The sequence below is a fragment of the Sinocyclocheilus rhinocerous genome, unplaced genomic scaffold (genome assembly GCF_001515625.1).
Source record: "Sinocyclocheilus rhinocerous isolate Xijiao unplaced genomic scaffold, SAMN03320098_v1.1 scaffold105, whole genome shotgun sequence".
Taxonomy (NCBI): Eukaryota; Metazoa; Chordata; class Actinopteri; order Cypriniformes; family Cyprinidae; genus Sinocyclocheilus; species Sinocyclocheilus rhinocerous.
In genome coordinates, this window is record NW_015631061.1 from 226629 (window position 1) to 241465 (window position 14837).

General features: G+C 37.4%; 2 protein-coding genes across 2 annotated transcripts in view; one reads left to right on the plus strand and one right to left on the minus strand.

Annotated features, from left to right (window-relative positions):
- LOC107741467 (negative elongation factor A-like) overlaps positions 1 to 5033 on the minus strand; it is a 7476-nt gene extending 2443 nt beyond the window's left edge. Inside the window, exons 1-9 of the mRNA XM_016554201.1 lie at positions 4782 to 5033; positions 3487 to 3658; positions 2647 to 2808; positions 2400 to 2489; positions 1455 to 1582; positions 1175 to 1244; positions 962 to 1050; positions 759 to 870; positions 288 to 598 (exon numbers count right to left, since the gene is read on the minus strand). Of these exons, the coding sequence (XP_016409687.1) occupies positions 288 to 598; positions 759 to 870; positions 962 to 1050; positions 1175 to 1244; positions 1455 to 1582; positions 2400 to 2489; positions 2647 to 2808; positions 3487 to 3658; positions 4782 to 4991 (1344 nt within the window). The 5' untranslated portion in view covers positions 4992 to 5033. The remainder of the gene's footprint in view (positions 1 to 287; positions 599 to 758; positions 871 to 961; positions 1051 to 1174; positions 1245 to 1454; positions 1583 to 2399; positions 2490 to 2646; positions 2809 to 3486; positions 3659 to 4781) is intronic.
- Positions 5034 to 6097: 1064 nt separating this feature from the next.
- On the plus strand, positions 6098 to 7908 carry LOC107741482 (neuropeptide-like protein C4orf48 homolog). Its single transcript, XM_016554217.1, has 4 exons — positions 6098 to 6201; positions 6468 to 6608; positions 6803 to 6891; positions 7127 to 7908. Exons 2-4 carry the CDS (start codon positions 6485 to 6487, stop codon positions 7196 to 7198), a joined length of 285 nt encoding a protein of 94 aa, XP_016409703.1. The 5' UTR covers positions 6098 to 6201; positions 6468 to 6484; the 3' UTR covers positions 7199 to 7908.
- Positions 7909 to 14837: the final 6929 nt, after the last annotated feature.

The following is a 14837-nucleotide window of genomic DNA, read 5'->3' on the forward strand; positions in this document are numbered from 1 at the left end:
GCAGCTCTATTCTGGAAAAGGGGGCGTGGAGCAGCAGCTCATTTGCATTTAAAGAGACAGGCCCGAAAAACTGCGTGTTTCTGCTTCCACTCAAAATAGGCATTTTCAAAATGATATAATAAATGATCTGTGGAGTATTTTGAGCTAAAATTTCACAGACACATTCTGGGGACACCAGAGACTTATATAACATATTGTAAAAAGGGGCATAATATGTCTCCTTTAAAGAAAGCAGAACAGTCCAGTAAAATATCATTATCACATCCATGAATCAGAGATGTTTTTACCGTGAGCGACAGGTTCTTTTTCGGTTGGGTTTGTGGGGGTGCTGGCGTGGGTGCAGGCTGGGCTGCAGTGGTGGGCGGCTGCGTGGGCATGTCTGGCTGTGCTGCTGTGGCGGCGGGGGGCGGGGCATTGTTGCTGGGCGTGCTGGTTGGTGTGGTGGGTGAGGTGGGGGCCGTGGGACTGGCAGTGCTGGCATTATACATGGGCGGCCGCTGTTTAAACTGGCCGGGTAATGAAGCAGAAGCGGCACTTGGGGCGGTCGACTCCTCTGACTGCCGGTTTGTAGTTTCACGCCCTGAACCACCTGCATTTGCTAAATATGAAGGCAAAAAATTAGGGTTGAGAAGACTTTGAGCTAACATTTAGCTTGGCTTCCTGTTAATATCTGATTATCTGTTGTGTCTTATTAATACATTTTCTACTTTAGATATTTTCTTTGCATTCATCCCATCCTGCATCTGTCGATGGCTCACCTGGCTGTGTCTCTGAGCTGGGAATATAAGACGAGGAAGGAACCATGCTGGGGGTGGCGGGAAGGTAACTGGTTGATGGCAGGGCGCTCTCGTTGTTTAGCGCCCCAAGTTTCTGTCAAAAGGAGCAGAGAAACCCATTTGAGTTTTGTTCTGACTTACATTTAAAGCATTCATCATATGGCTAAAAAGATTTCCAAAACTACCTGTGTGGACACCAGGCCTGCTGCGTAGTCTGGCGTTGCGTTCTCCACCACCGCCTCTTCTTTGGCTGCCTTCTCTCCAGCTTCTGTGTCTGAACAAGACCAAAAAAAACATTATAACTAAAATGTACAGCACAGAGGAGTGTGGGCTGGTCTTTAAGTCAGTCAGTTCAGAGGTGCAGGGTCTATGTAACTGAACAATCTTCTTAAACTTACCCAAAGTCTTTCTTCTCCTCTTAGCTTCTCTGCCAGCTCCTACCATATCCAACTCAGATATATCCAACAACTGCAAAAAAACACACAATCACATAACCTGACAATATAAAGCATATGATTGACATCCATACTAAGAAGGTAAAAATCCATTCACGATTCATAAATCCAGGTGTTACCCGTGACAACGTTTTGCTCTTAACCATTTAGTAAAGGGTAAAAACCTATTATATATACCCATGTTGTTCACTGATTTTATAACTGCTCATTGCCCGACAGTTACCTTGACTCCCCGTTCCTTGCGCAGGGGTGTGCGGGCAGGGGCGATAGGGGTTCTGTTACTGGGAGGGCTGAACATGCTTGGGGTGGTAGGGCTGCGGAATGGTGCTTTGGGAATGCCCTTCAGAGGCGCTGAAAGTAGACAGACAATCATTATTAGAAATCTTGTGTGTTGTTAAGAGAACATATGTACACTACTGTTCAAAGGTTTGGGGTCGCTAAGTTTCTTATGCTCACCAAGGCTGCATTTATTTGATAAAAAAACACAGTATTATTGTAAAATATTTTCATAATTTAAAACAGTTGTTAAAATATGTTTTATTTGAATATATTTTAAAATAAGTTGATTCTGTAATGGCAAAACTGAATATTCAGCAGACATTACTCCAGTCTCCAGAGTCATGTGATCCAGAAATCGTTCTAATATGCTGATTTAGTGCTAAAGTAATATTTTGTATTATCATCAATGTTAAAAACAGTTGTGCTGCTTACTATTTTTTTTTTTCCAGGATTCTTTGATGAATAGAAAGTTCGGTACAACAGAATTTATTTATTTATTTGTTTACATTAGAAATGTCTTTACTGTTACTTTTGATTAATTTAAGGTGTTTCTGCTGAATTAAAGTTTTAGTTTCTTTGACCCAAAAAATTACCCAAAACCTTTGAACAGTAATGTAAAAACAACATTTAAAAAGAAATACAACGTTACCCCAAATAAATAAAAAAATACAACTTTTAACCAACTAGTTCCAAGCTATTTTAGTGAATGCATTAAGTCATGAAGTCCTCAATCATAATTTTAACTATGGACATCGTCCACTAATGGAAAAAGATATCAAACCTATGACCTAAATTTTGATGTGATTGCTATCTAATGCAATGACATTCATACATTTTTCCCATCCAAATACTTTTTGGGGCCACTGTGTAATATACATATAAATCTTACTTGTGGTGTCAATCTTCTTCACTAGACCTCTTCCTTTGGAGTGGAACGGCACTCCTGCAGTTTTCTTTAACTGCTGGGCAGTCTCTGTGGCTTTAAAACAAATATAATGAATAATAAACAGTGACAATAAACATGACAATCATCACACAAACAGTATGGTAAACTCATTTTAAATGACTTGAATGAATCTGTACTGAAAAAGAAAAACACAGTTGTTCTGGCACAAAGAATTCATCAACACACTTACATTTCTGAAGCAGCTCAGCTCTGAGCGTAGCACTCTTGGGTTTCCTCTTGAGCTGGAAGTGCTTGATGGGTGGAGTGAGCGGCCCCACCAGCGTAGTCAAAGCACTCTTGTTCAGATACTGACACTCCAGAGGCAACATAGACGACGCTTCACATTCATTTACTGGAAAAGGGTGCATCAACAGTAAGTCTCAGCAGATAATTTCTTACAAAAGTGCATATGCACTTGCAAATGACTGTTTAGTGAGAATAGTCATCAAAAGCTAAGCTAGCTCTCAAAAGCCAACAAGAATCCAAACAAACAATCCCAGACAACCACAATAACTTTAGAATCGATTTTGATTTGTCACTTACTTTAATATAGAGTAATAATAATGGGCAATGATCAATCATAAAAAACACTGATTTTAAGATATAAATATTGCAGTTTCAATATTGCTATTGGTGACAAAGGAATTTTGGGCAGCCTTTTGCAGTCGGTTAATAAATAGAGTACAAGGTGATTTTTAGTCCAGGGCAGTAATATAGTGCTCAGAACACTGTTAACTTAATTTTTAACTAGACACACTGTCTTTAAAGCATGACACTCATGGTGTGACACACAGTGCACCTATCAAAGATGTCTGTCTGCTGACACACATATATACAATGAGCATTCCTATTCCCTAATATGTATCCAAAATAATCAAGGCTGGAGAAATATCTGGACCTAGACAAGAACAACTCTTTTGTGTAGTTCTGTTTTTGAAGAGAGAGAGAAACATATTAAACTGAAAAAAAACAACAACAACAACAGCCTTTGACCCTCTTCTAATACCGCAATCAATTATTTCAGACAAACCTTTCTCACGCAGCTCTCCAAGTATGTCCTGCACATTAGGGTTCTGCTCCTCCAGGTCCAGGTTTAGTGAGCCAGTCTCTGGAAATGATTTCAGGATGTCAGCCACCATTAACACCCACGGCTCAGAGTCCACAGTGGCCAGCTGAATGATCTCTGACAGAGCCTCCTTCATCTGAAATATGAGGGAACAATAGAGACAGAGAATTAGACATTAATTTAACCTAGTCAGTCTGTAAATGAATCTGCTACCATTGCACTGAAATTTGCCTCATATTGTAAATATATCTTTCCAGCATTGTTTACATTATTGCTATTGTATATTTCCTTCCTTCTGAGGCAAAACACACAGAAAGAATCACGACAGGATTCCAGACTAATTTAGTGAAACAATGGACCACAACAATGTAACAAACTTTAAGGAAACCTTAAATAGTTTAACCATAAATCCAATATTTATTTATTTATTTATATTTACAATTTATTAAGTTTGCAAATGTTTTTCCATAAGTTATACGACACTAAAATGGAAGCTTGCTTTACGACTCCATGCATTTGCCCATAAAAGCCAATAAATATGCTAGCAAATGAAACTCACTAAAACATAACATCAGACAGTATTTTCAAGTTTAGCTTTAGAAACTCTGTAAACATGACTTCCCACTTTTTGTATTTTGTTAGGGGAAAAAACTCTTTATACAGGCCCTTTTTGTCATTACTTATAATTCTTTGGCAATACTGTATGTAAAACAATCATGCCAATAAAGCACTGCAAAAACAGTTTCCGCGAAAAACGTTACTACTGTATTTTTTTTTTTTAATGGCAGTAACGTTAGTAGTTTATGCAAAGTTACCACAGCTTTACAGTACTAACCATGACTGGACTAACTGTGGCATTTTGGCGGAAACTATAGTTAACATGGTACATTTTCTTAGGGGGGGGGGTAGCGTCCAAACACAGAAATAAACAACTCCGCTAAAATAACACAGCAATAACACTCCAAAAGTTGACAGCATGTTTACATAAAGGAGGCTAGCGAGTTAGCTCAAGCCCAGAGGCTGAAGGCAGACAGACAGCAGCCTGAGCTGAGCTCTGCTGGAGACTGACATGATCCAGACAACAGCTGCAGGGGTCTCATGCTGGAAGCCATGTTATTACACATGCAACACATACGTGCCAGCAACATATAACACAACTACTGCTAATAAACAACATGCCACCCCAATGAAGCATGGCAGGCTTGTGAGTTTGTGTGTGTGTGTGTGTGTGTATGAGCAGCAGAGGCAGCGAGTCGCACCTCATCCACGGTCCTGCGCGGGAGGTGCAGCATCCCCAGCAAGAGTTTCAGCTTCACCGGAGGCGACAGACTGGAGAAACACAGCCGTATGTTGTCGATGACCGACACGGTGAGTAGAGAAGCGATGCTCGAAGGTGTCCACAGCTCGTCTGTCGATCCCAGTTTGTTGTGGAGCCACAGGCCGGTGTCGCTCTCCCTCATCGACGCCATCTTGGAAAAAGACGAATAATGAGATCGGGCATTTTAACAGGCTACCTAAGAAAACACACACACTAATGCGCGCTAGGACCCGTGTGACCACAGCCAGAGAGAAACTTTTACAAAAACATATGGTCAGTCTGTTATCTGAGTTTTAAGTGATTTGTGTATTTTTTTTTCCTGTTTATCTCTTTGTTTTTTTTTTATTTTATTTTGGCGCTGTGTTTTGTTTGGTAATGTATGAACACTTGGCTATTATCCCTTGGCATATGTGGTTTTTTAACTTGTTTTTTTTTGTATACAGTTGATGATTAAAAATAATAAAAATGTTATGCTAATTTGTTCTGTGAATTTCTGAAAATCAAATTTTCTCAAAATTAGGGCGTTTTGCTTTTATGACTAATTTAATTGATGTTTCTTTAACTTAATTGATGAATCGTATTCTGATCTTCGTTGCATTTATGAATGTGAAATTTGGTCAGAAATATACTGTTAGACAAAAAGAATACATTGATCTAAAACAGAACAGAACAGATCTATCTCTGTCTTTTTGTTTTGTTTTTATTGGAACATACAAGGGCAATAACATAAATTAATATAATAAGTATAATAATAAACAGACAATTAAAAAAATAATAAAATAGGAAAAGCAATAAAAAAAATCAAATGCCCATAACAAGTAAAAATAGTTACAAATTATTCAAATAATAGATTTAAGGATTTAAAATAATTTAGTTTTGTTTCACTGTTATTTCTTGTTTCTTTTAATGTATACAGGTGGTGACCTATTTCAATTTTTAAATGAGTAAAATTAGTTTTTTTCACTGCCCATTTACATTTGTGGATGAAGAATTTTCTATATATAATTAGTAAATTCACTATATACCAAATTTTTAAGTCAACAGTATACTCATAAAATCTATCTATATATGAAAAATGTTATTGAAACATCTAATAAAATGTGTTAAAAAGCTGCACTGTTCAAAACTTACATTACTACATTCAAAACGAGTAAGGTCGGAAGCCATGTGACCTGCGGTAACCAATCAGAGAGAAAAACGTTGCCTGGGCGTAAAAATATTTTGTTGGACTCCATCCTACGGTGCTCCGCGAAGGACAATAGACCTCAAAAACGCAATCGACGCTCCGCAACGAAACTGCGTCCTGAATAGGAGGTCGGTGGTTTGACTAACGGTACTACTGTCTTTATCAGAGACTACAGGTAATGCAAATAAGCTCCGTTTCGTTTTAATTAGCTTTAATAATACGTAGTACATGAGTGGGATCTGTATTTTTGGTGGACATATTTGGAAATGACCATATTTTAGCTGTACAAAGACAAAGCTAACATAAAGCACAAATATGATGATCGACAGTATCTTATTTGCGCTTTTGTTGGTCTGTCTTTTATAAGGCCTTGTTATAAAAAGCGTCTGTTAAAATATTAAATATGACAGCGTTGCACCTCCTGTATCTGTATCGGTGCAGGTGTTGTGTGTACGGTGATGCTGCGCGACAGTATGAGGCCAAGCGGAGCTCTAGCGACAGCGATGCTGCTGGTGCTGATCCAGCTCCTCTGTTTCAAACCAGTTCATGCCGAGAAATCAGGGACGGTCATTCCCGCTGAGAGTAAGACTCTGCATGCTTTATAGACCTGTGGTCAAACAAGCATGTATCGTTGCATATGTCATTATAACATGTAGCCTTTGGGTAGGCTTTGGTGTTTCCTGGGAACTTGCTCAGCAAAGTGATAAGGGTAAATGCAGTGTTATTTTAGCAGTATTTATATATATTATTATAGTTTTTATATTTTTGTTCAATAGGCCGGCCATGTGTTGATTGTCATGCCTTTGAGTTCATGCAGAGAGCCTTGCAAGACCTGAAGAAAACAGCTTTCAACTTAGACTCACGGGTAAGATCATGAACCTGGAGACAATTGAGACAAAGCCATTCAATGCAGTCTTTTTCAGGCCAAGGACCCCTTGATGGACTACGACAAATGACTTGTTAGCCTTAACTATATATTTATTCTAATGTGGGACAGACAATAAAACATTTAGTTGACATTTACCCTTTTAACTTCAGCTTTTACATTACAAGAATTCATTTGAGAGCCAAACATAATTTTATATCTCACGTGTTTTCAGACGGAGAGTTTGGTGCTGAGGGCCGAGAGGAGGGCACTGTGTGACTGCATGCCTGCCAGCAGCCTGCGCTAAAAACCAGCCGTTCACACTGCACTCAGACACAGAAATCTTTATATAACTAAAGGATACTACCTGCTCTCTCAGTCATACACACTCTCTCAAACAGGTTTCTCGTCACATTTTACATGAAGCGTTTTATCTTTCATTGTAATATGCGCATAGAGCATCATAAATACACATTCCTGACTAAAGAAGTCACAACGCAACATTCCACAGTTTAAATGTCATTGTTGAGAGGCACATCCAGATTATGGCAGCAGCTAATACATCGAACTTTCCATAAGTGTGTATAAAGAGAAAGGGTAAGTCTTTCCTCTCCAGGCACAATGCACTGCAAAATATACTGCAAACATTACATATTTATCATAATTATTTGCACAGTACACTATATGTTTTTTCAAATGTTAACTGCTTTTTATATTTGTGTTCTAGAAATATATGATTAACAGTCACAATAGTCGAGCAGATATTAGATTTATTAAATATCAGAATTTAAATGTAGATCTTCAGGCATTGTTTTAGAGAGTTTGCTGTAAGATTATTAGATGATATATATATGATTAGAAAAGTACCTGCATGTAAAGTGATAGTCTAGAATTTTATATGAGATGAGGAATAAGAAGAGATGGTTTCCTATAGAGATTACTTTGGTACTAAGATGTAAGTTCACACCTGTAACAGTGTCTTTTTGTGTGTAGAGAAAGTGCATTAAAACATATGTGATGCTGTATTTCATGTTGTAAATAATTTATTTAATAGGTTTTACTAGACCCTTTATCTTTTTACCTCAACCCCCATAAAAGTGCAATTAACCATACAATCAGTGAATATGGGATAACTCTCCAGATTAGCTGAAATCAGCAGCTACAGTAAACTATATTAAGTTTTTCTGGACCTGAACCCCCTTACCAGCTGTTAAAAAACTTCAACATCCAGCAGTTTGCAGCTCTCTTGCTTGTGACGCATCAAATGACCAGATGGAGGCGCAAGGATATAAACTGTATTTCATGTTGTAAATAATTTATTTAATAGGTTTTACTAGACCCTTTATCTTTTTACCTCAACCCCCATAAAAGTGCAATTAACCATAAAATCAGTGAATATGGGATAACTCTCCAGATTAGCTGAAATCAGCAGCTACAGTAAACTATCTTAAGTTTTTCTGGACCTGAACCCCCTTACCAGCTGTTAAAAAACTTCAACATCCAGCAGTTTGCAGCTCTCTTGCTTGTGACGCATCAAATGACCAGATGGAGGCGCAAGGATATAAAGGTTCATTATAACTGTCGCAGCAATGCAGCACTTCACGTTGGGGTGTGAAAACAGACAGCTCTGCAGAGCAAGTAACGGTAACACTTTCTGTGAAGCCCATATTTATAATACATTATAAGGCTATTCCTAAGGCATTATAATGAATGTATAATGCATTATAAAAAAACCTTATAATATGTTATATCATCTTATAAATAATCATAACAACAATTATAATGCTTACGCATTTGTGGTTATAATAACTTTTAAGCTTATGATTATTTATAACACACAATGAACACCATAATAAATCTACTTTTACATTTATAATGGACTATATATCTTGACATTGTTTATTTAAGATCTGCACAGTATCTTACTACATCTTGTAAGTAGTTAGGTGTGGAGTGTTCCCTGTGAGGCTAATATTAATTTTGATGTGAGCAAGTTAAAAATTTCAGCTGAAAAAAATGCAATGTTTATATGTTAGGTTACATTTTATTTTGATGGTCCCCTTAGACTATTGACTATAAGCAACTTTGCAACTACATGTCAACTAACTCTCATTAGAGTATTAGTAGGCTTAGGTTAAGGTTAGGGTAGGTAGAATGTTGACGTATACTTGCAAAGTTAGTTATAGTCAGTTTGTCTGTTGGGGAACGTTCTTATGAATATTCATAAGATGATATTATAACATATTATAAGGCTTTTTATAATGCATTATGCATTCATTATAATGCCTTAAGAATACCCTTATAATGTATTATAAATATGGGCTTCAGAGAAAGTGTTACCCAAGCAACTTTAAGGAAAAAATGCACACAATAACAATAAACATGGGAATTCAGAGAATGGAACGTCCCCCGCGGTTATAGTGTAAAACTGCAATGTAAAGCCATCCAAACTATTGACATTGGTGCAAAATAGAGAGAGAGAAAAAGTACTTTATCTGATGATGGCACACTCTTCATTAAAGGAGGGTAAAAGAAAACTGAGTAAAAAGTATGCACAGTTTTTTTTAACACATTGAGGCCCAGAAAACAGTTGCTCTCTCACAAGAAAAAGTGTACAAAAACAAACAGAGCACTAGCATAGTCACCTGCAATAAATAATTGCATGTTTCAATCAAAGTGAAAAATATGAACTCTTGGAAAGACATATGTTTATCACATTTGAATATAAATTAAGTTTAATACGTTTTTGAATTTAATAACAATAAATTAACACTGATTCTAATGTGTGATCAAACACTCTTAGAAAAGAGGAACTAAACCAAGTTAAACAAAGATTCAATAATATTCGTAATATACAACTCCGGGTTTATTAAACTAGTTTAGGAAGCAAGCTAGACAAGAGAAGATTGATTATTGATCAATCAATCATGTCAAAATAAACCTATGTTTCCGCTTTTATTATGATAGATGAGCTCAGAGTCAAGAAGACAGAAACTGGTCTTGGGCCAGTTATAATAACTTTAGCTTCACTCCTAATGTCCAGCAAATAAGCAATACAATCAACTACTACTAATTAAGATGACTTTGGAGTCCTAAACAAACAGTCGGAGTTAGAAATACGCATCTAAAAAGAAAATAAATGCCAATACTGATGTCAAACCAGCCACAGAGGCCTTGGAGGGCGTTTCACCAGTGTAGTGAGAGGCTCATGAATGCTTAAAGATGATAAGCCATTAATTATGCATACGTATTTTTGCAGAAGCCTCAAATGAATTACTCATTAGGAGGCCGAACTATGAATAGGTCAGAACATGGCCATTTCTGATAATGAAATATTCACAGAAAGAGAGAGAGCGAGAATGACACTATACTATTCTGGAGTAAAGAGTTCTGAGCGGGGGATTCTGCAGAGGAAACAATGGATTGTGCATCAAGTGTGAAGAAAAAAGACTTCCCCATTACACACATTGTAAACGTGTGTGTGTGTGTGGTACTTAATTGACGATCTGCTGGGAGGGGACGCCCTGTTGCATTATGCATCTGCTGACACCTCCACAACCCCTGCTGATTTTGAAGAAATACAAGCAGAGTTGCGGTCTGTTTTATTTCCCCCAAGGAGAACAAACCTCAAGCCTCCCTCCCAGACCTGTCTGTCTCCTCCAGGATGGAGAATCCGGTTTGTTCCTGTTTCCATCTCTCCTCCTCCTGCCCTCCCTTCTCAGTCTCAGTCTTTAGCGCGCTCTCTCTCTGACCCTGTGTCCCGATACTGACAGTAGTGTCTGGGTGTTTGATACCCCTGGCACTAGGCATGAGACCCAGAGGAAAATGGACACAGTGTGCGGATGGTGGGCATCCTGGGACACACCCACATGCAGATGGGATTATTTTTAGAATCAGAAATCCTGGAACAAAAACACAGACACACAGTGAGACTGATTAAAATGGAATTCATACACTCAAAAACACTAATTTAGATCACCACAATAAAGAGTCATACAACCTGTGTGACTTTCTTTCTTTTACGGAGCACAATTTAAAAAAAAATATTTATTTTATGATTTCTCTGTCTGAACTTTTACTTTGTGCCTTCAGTTTGAAAACCTCTGCTTTAAAACATCTATTCATTAGCCATGCCACTTTGCTTAATGCTCTCTGATGACCTCTACTTTACCTGTCGTTGATGACCCCACAATTTCAGCGTGTACAATCTTTCTCCACTTTTAGATTGCTGTAATTCATCTCTTGATTCTGCACTACTTTGAAATGCATTATTGCACTGCTGCTTTTTGTTGGTTCCTGAATGATAAACTGCTTGTGCTCGTGTCATCATTCTAACCTCATAAAGTCCCTGAGAATAAAATATGATATTTACAGCAAGCGACACAAGAAGGTCACATTGGTTCAAGCTTGGGGCAAGGACCTCACCTGACCCATGTGGTTCTGGGTGACCACCATTCACGGTGGTGTGTGTTCAGTTGATAGATCAGAGGACACAGCATCGCATTCAACCTATTAACACATGTTGGTTTCCTGCCAGTTCTCTCCCTCATTCTGCCACTTCCTCTTGCTGTTTTTATGAGTTACTAGTAAAGCTCTGTGAGGAATATTAGTCTTATCTGTATTAGTCTCTTTCTATTCTGATGTACTTCTATTCATCTTATGCTAATCACATATTAGCTAATGAATATAAATATAAATTCATATAGTTAATCATAATATATGCATATAATTATGAATATACCATTTCTTATACATTTAAAAAAATAATAGAAATAAATGATTACATAAATAAATAAGCACTTTTACGGAGCAAGGGAAAGTCTGTAGAAAAAACTACAGAAATATTTACTTTGTAGTTGCCATGACAAGTTTGTTTGGTCTCACTCCAAAATTGGCTCATTGTTCTATTGAAAATCAAAAGGACAAGAAACAAACAATTAAAGAGAAGGATAAAAAATCAAGTCAAATTAGATTTCTTCCATTCTTTACCTATTAAGGCAAAGCAGCTCAAACATGACTTCCAACATAGTCTAATGAATAAATAATCAGGCAAAACAATTTCAGACACACATAAATGTATAATGCAAAAAGGTTGGCACATTAAACAGATCTGATCAGTTATGTTAGTTCTTTTTTTCAGCTAAATTGGTTAACTAAGGTACCGTAAAGAAGTATATGAAATGGATTTAGTGTTCATGCTGTTTTTGTTTAGATTTTTATTTTGTTTAGCTTTTGTTTAAAATAAATAAATAAATGCACTGGTAATGGTAGAACAGAGTAGTTTGTCAGTGCTTTTTCTTTAGAAATAAACAGCTAAACAGACTCATTTCTAAAAGTCTTTTCTCTCTCCATGTAGTCAACGCTTTGAGGAGTGACATTCAAAACAGGATAAATATATTGTCTTTATAGGTCACCATATCACATCAAACACACCTTGACAAATGACAAACTATGTTATGTAATTCAGAAAAACAGTAAATTAAAAAAAAAGTAAACAAAAATTTGGGGTAAGACTTTTAATTAATTCAGAAAGGCCACATTAATTGATCAAAAGTGACAGTAAAGACATTTAGAATGTTACAAAAGATTTATATTTAAATAAATGCAGCTCTTTTAAACTTTCTACTAAGCAAAAAAAATCCTGTATCAGTTTAAATTAGGCACCACAGCTGTTTTTTAAGAAATATTTCTTAAGCACCAATCAGCATATTAGAATGATTTCTGAAGGATCATGTGACAAATTCAGCTTTGCCATCACGGGAATAAATTACATTTTTTAAATTTTTATTATAGATATTTTATTGTAATAAAAATGACACAATATTACTGTTTTTACTGTATTTTTTTTATTAAATAAATGCATCCTTGGTGACCAATAAGAGAACCATACCGACCCCAGAAAGTAAGAAAGTGATATACATTTATACATAGGTATATGTAAACATTGACCAACTATGGAAAGCGATGAAAAATGTGAAGACAGCCATTATTGTCAAAACAACCTCAACTCCAGATAATCTTCTTGTGCCTTTTGAGGTGTCTATCGAGATCAAAGTTATAAAGACTCCTGAAGCTATTTTGTGCTCTATCTCACAGTATACACAGAATGAAACAATCCTAATTTCTTACTTGAAAGATAGAATGGCATACTAATTGGAGCTACCATTGAATCATGACTCATTTTTGCAGAAACGAGTCATGTTGAGCAATGCTAATTCTGCACCCAGTAGAAAATTGAGGAGTGTTACTCATAGACCCACTGACCCACCAGCACAACCCTTGCCAATCCTGGATCACAAACTAACGCACGTGCACAAACGCACACACACACTTCCATTCATGGGAGGCCCTGGCCATCAGTCATTATAACAATAACTGGGAACAAAGCAGCAATAGATTATTCACTCATGCATGAGGATAGCTCTCTAATATTTGTGCTATTTAAAATTATATTCACACGTGCAATTAAAAAAATAATAATAATAATAATAAGGTTAATAAACAGTGAAACATATTTAAACAAAAAAAATTTTTTAAATGCAGGTGTAATAATAGTGAATTTCCTCTAAAATACATAGATGAGCTTAAAAAGAACTGACCTCAGTTCAGTCCAATGAGTCTCAGATGAGCTTATGAGCACTTATTATCTGAGAATACAGTTTAGTGAGTCTCTTAGGATCTTATATTCCCAGTGTTTAAAGTCGCACCCTGAGCAGGCACTATATTAGTGAGAGAGGAAGATTTATTATACTAAATTACACACACACACACACACACACACACACACACAACAAGCAGTCTACAACCTTGCCACACACATGCTAGTAATTAGTGATCATGATTTCTGAAAACCTGAAAGGTCAAGGGTTACTGTAAAATGGAGCCCACAATAGGCAGATTTTGTGCCATCTGACATTCAGGGTCACCCCTTCCTTCTGGACTGCTGAGGTCAAAGGTCAAATTACACAATAAGTACAATGGAAGGAGAGACAAGTGTCTTCATATACTCGGATTCAAGAGGAACTAACAATTAGGCTTAAATCATTTTTTAGAAGTAGATTTGTTGAGTTCTGATTAATTAGTTGAGTTAAGATTCTTTTTCAGCTTTGATATTTTTTATTAATTTAGGAAAGCCACTTGAATGTTAATTCATGAATTCAAGTGTGTTTTGTTACATAAAACGCACACATACATAATGTTGATTTTTTTTCTCCCATACCATGGAAGTTAATTGTTACCGCCAACTGTTTGGTTACCAACATTCTTCAAAATATCTTCTTTTCTGTTCAACAGAGGAAAGAAACTCAGATTTGAAGTACAGGGTCAGTAAATGATGACAGAATTGTCATCCTCCGTTACACTCACCCCCCTAAACCTCACTCCCATCCGGGTCACGGCACCAATGTAACCCCTCTCTCCCGGGTCCGCTCCGCCGCACCTCGTTCTCGCTCCGAGTGGGTCTCGAACCCGGGTCTCCGGCATGGGAGGCGGACGCACTAACTAGGAGGCTAAATGGCTACAGCCACTAGCGTCAGTCGCTAGTGCGTCTCTTGAGATCAGGGGAGTGAGGTTTACCTTGCACAGCACCTACTCGCTGGCCTCCGTTACATATGCACCCCCTGGTTGAAGTCGCTACCTGATTGCCTAATCCCAACCTCACCACCCACACCTACTCCTAAACCTACCAATACTAGGGGATCCATAATCTGGCAGGGTGCAAATTCCGGTGTTGTGCCCATTTTCGACCCCTGCCAAATTATTACCCCTCTTGTTGAAATCACTACCTGATTGCCTAATCCTAACCCCTCCCCCACACCTAACCCTAAACCTACCAATACTAGGGGGGTAGTAATCTGGCGGGGGTCAGAATTGGGCACAACACCGGTGTAGTGCCGAAATTTGCACCCTGCCAGATTATGCACCCCCTAGTATTGGTAGGTTTAGGA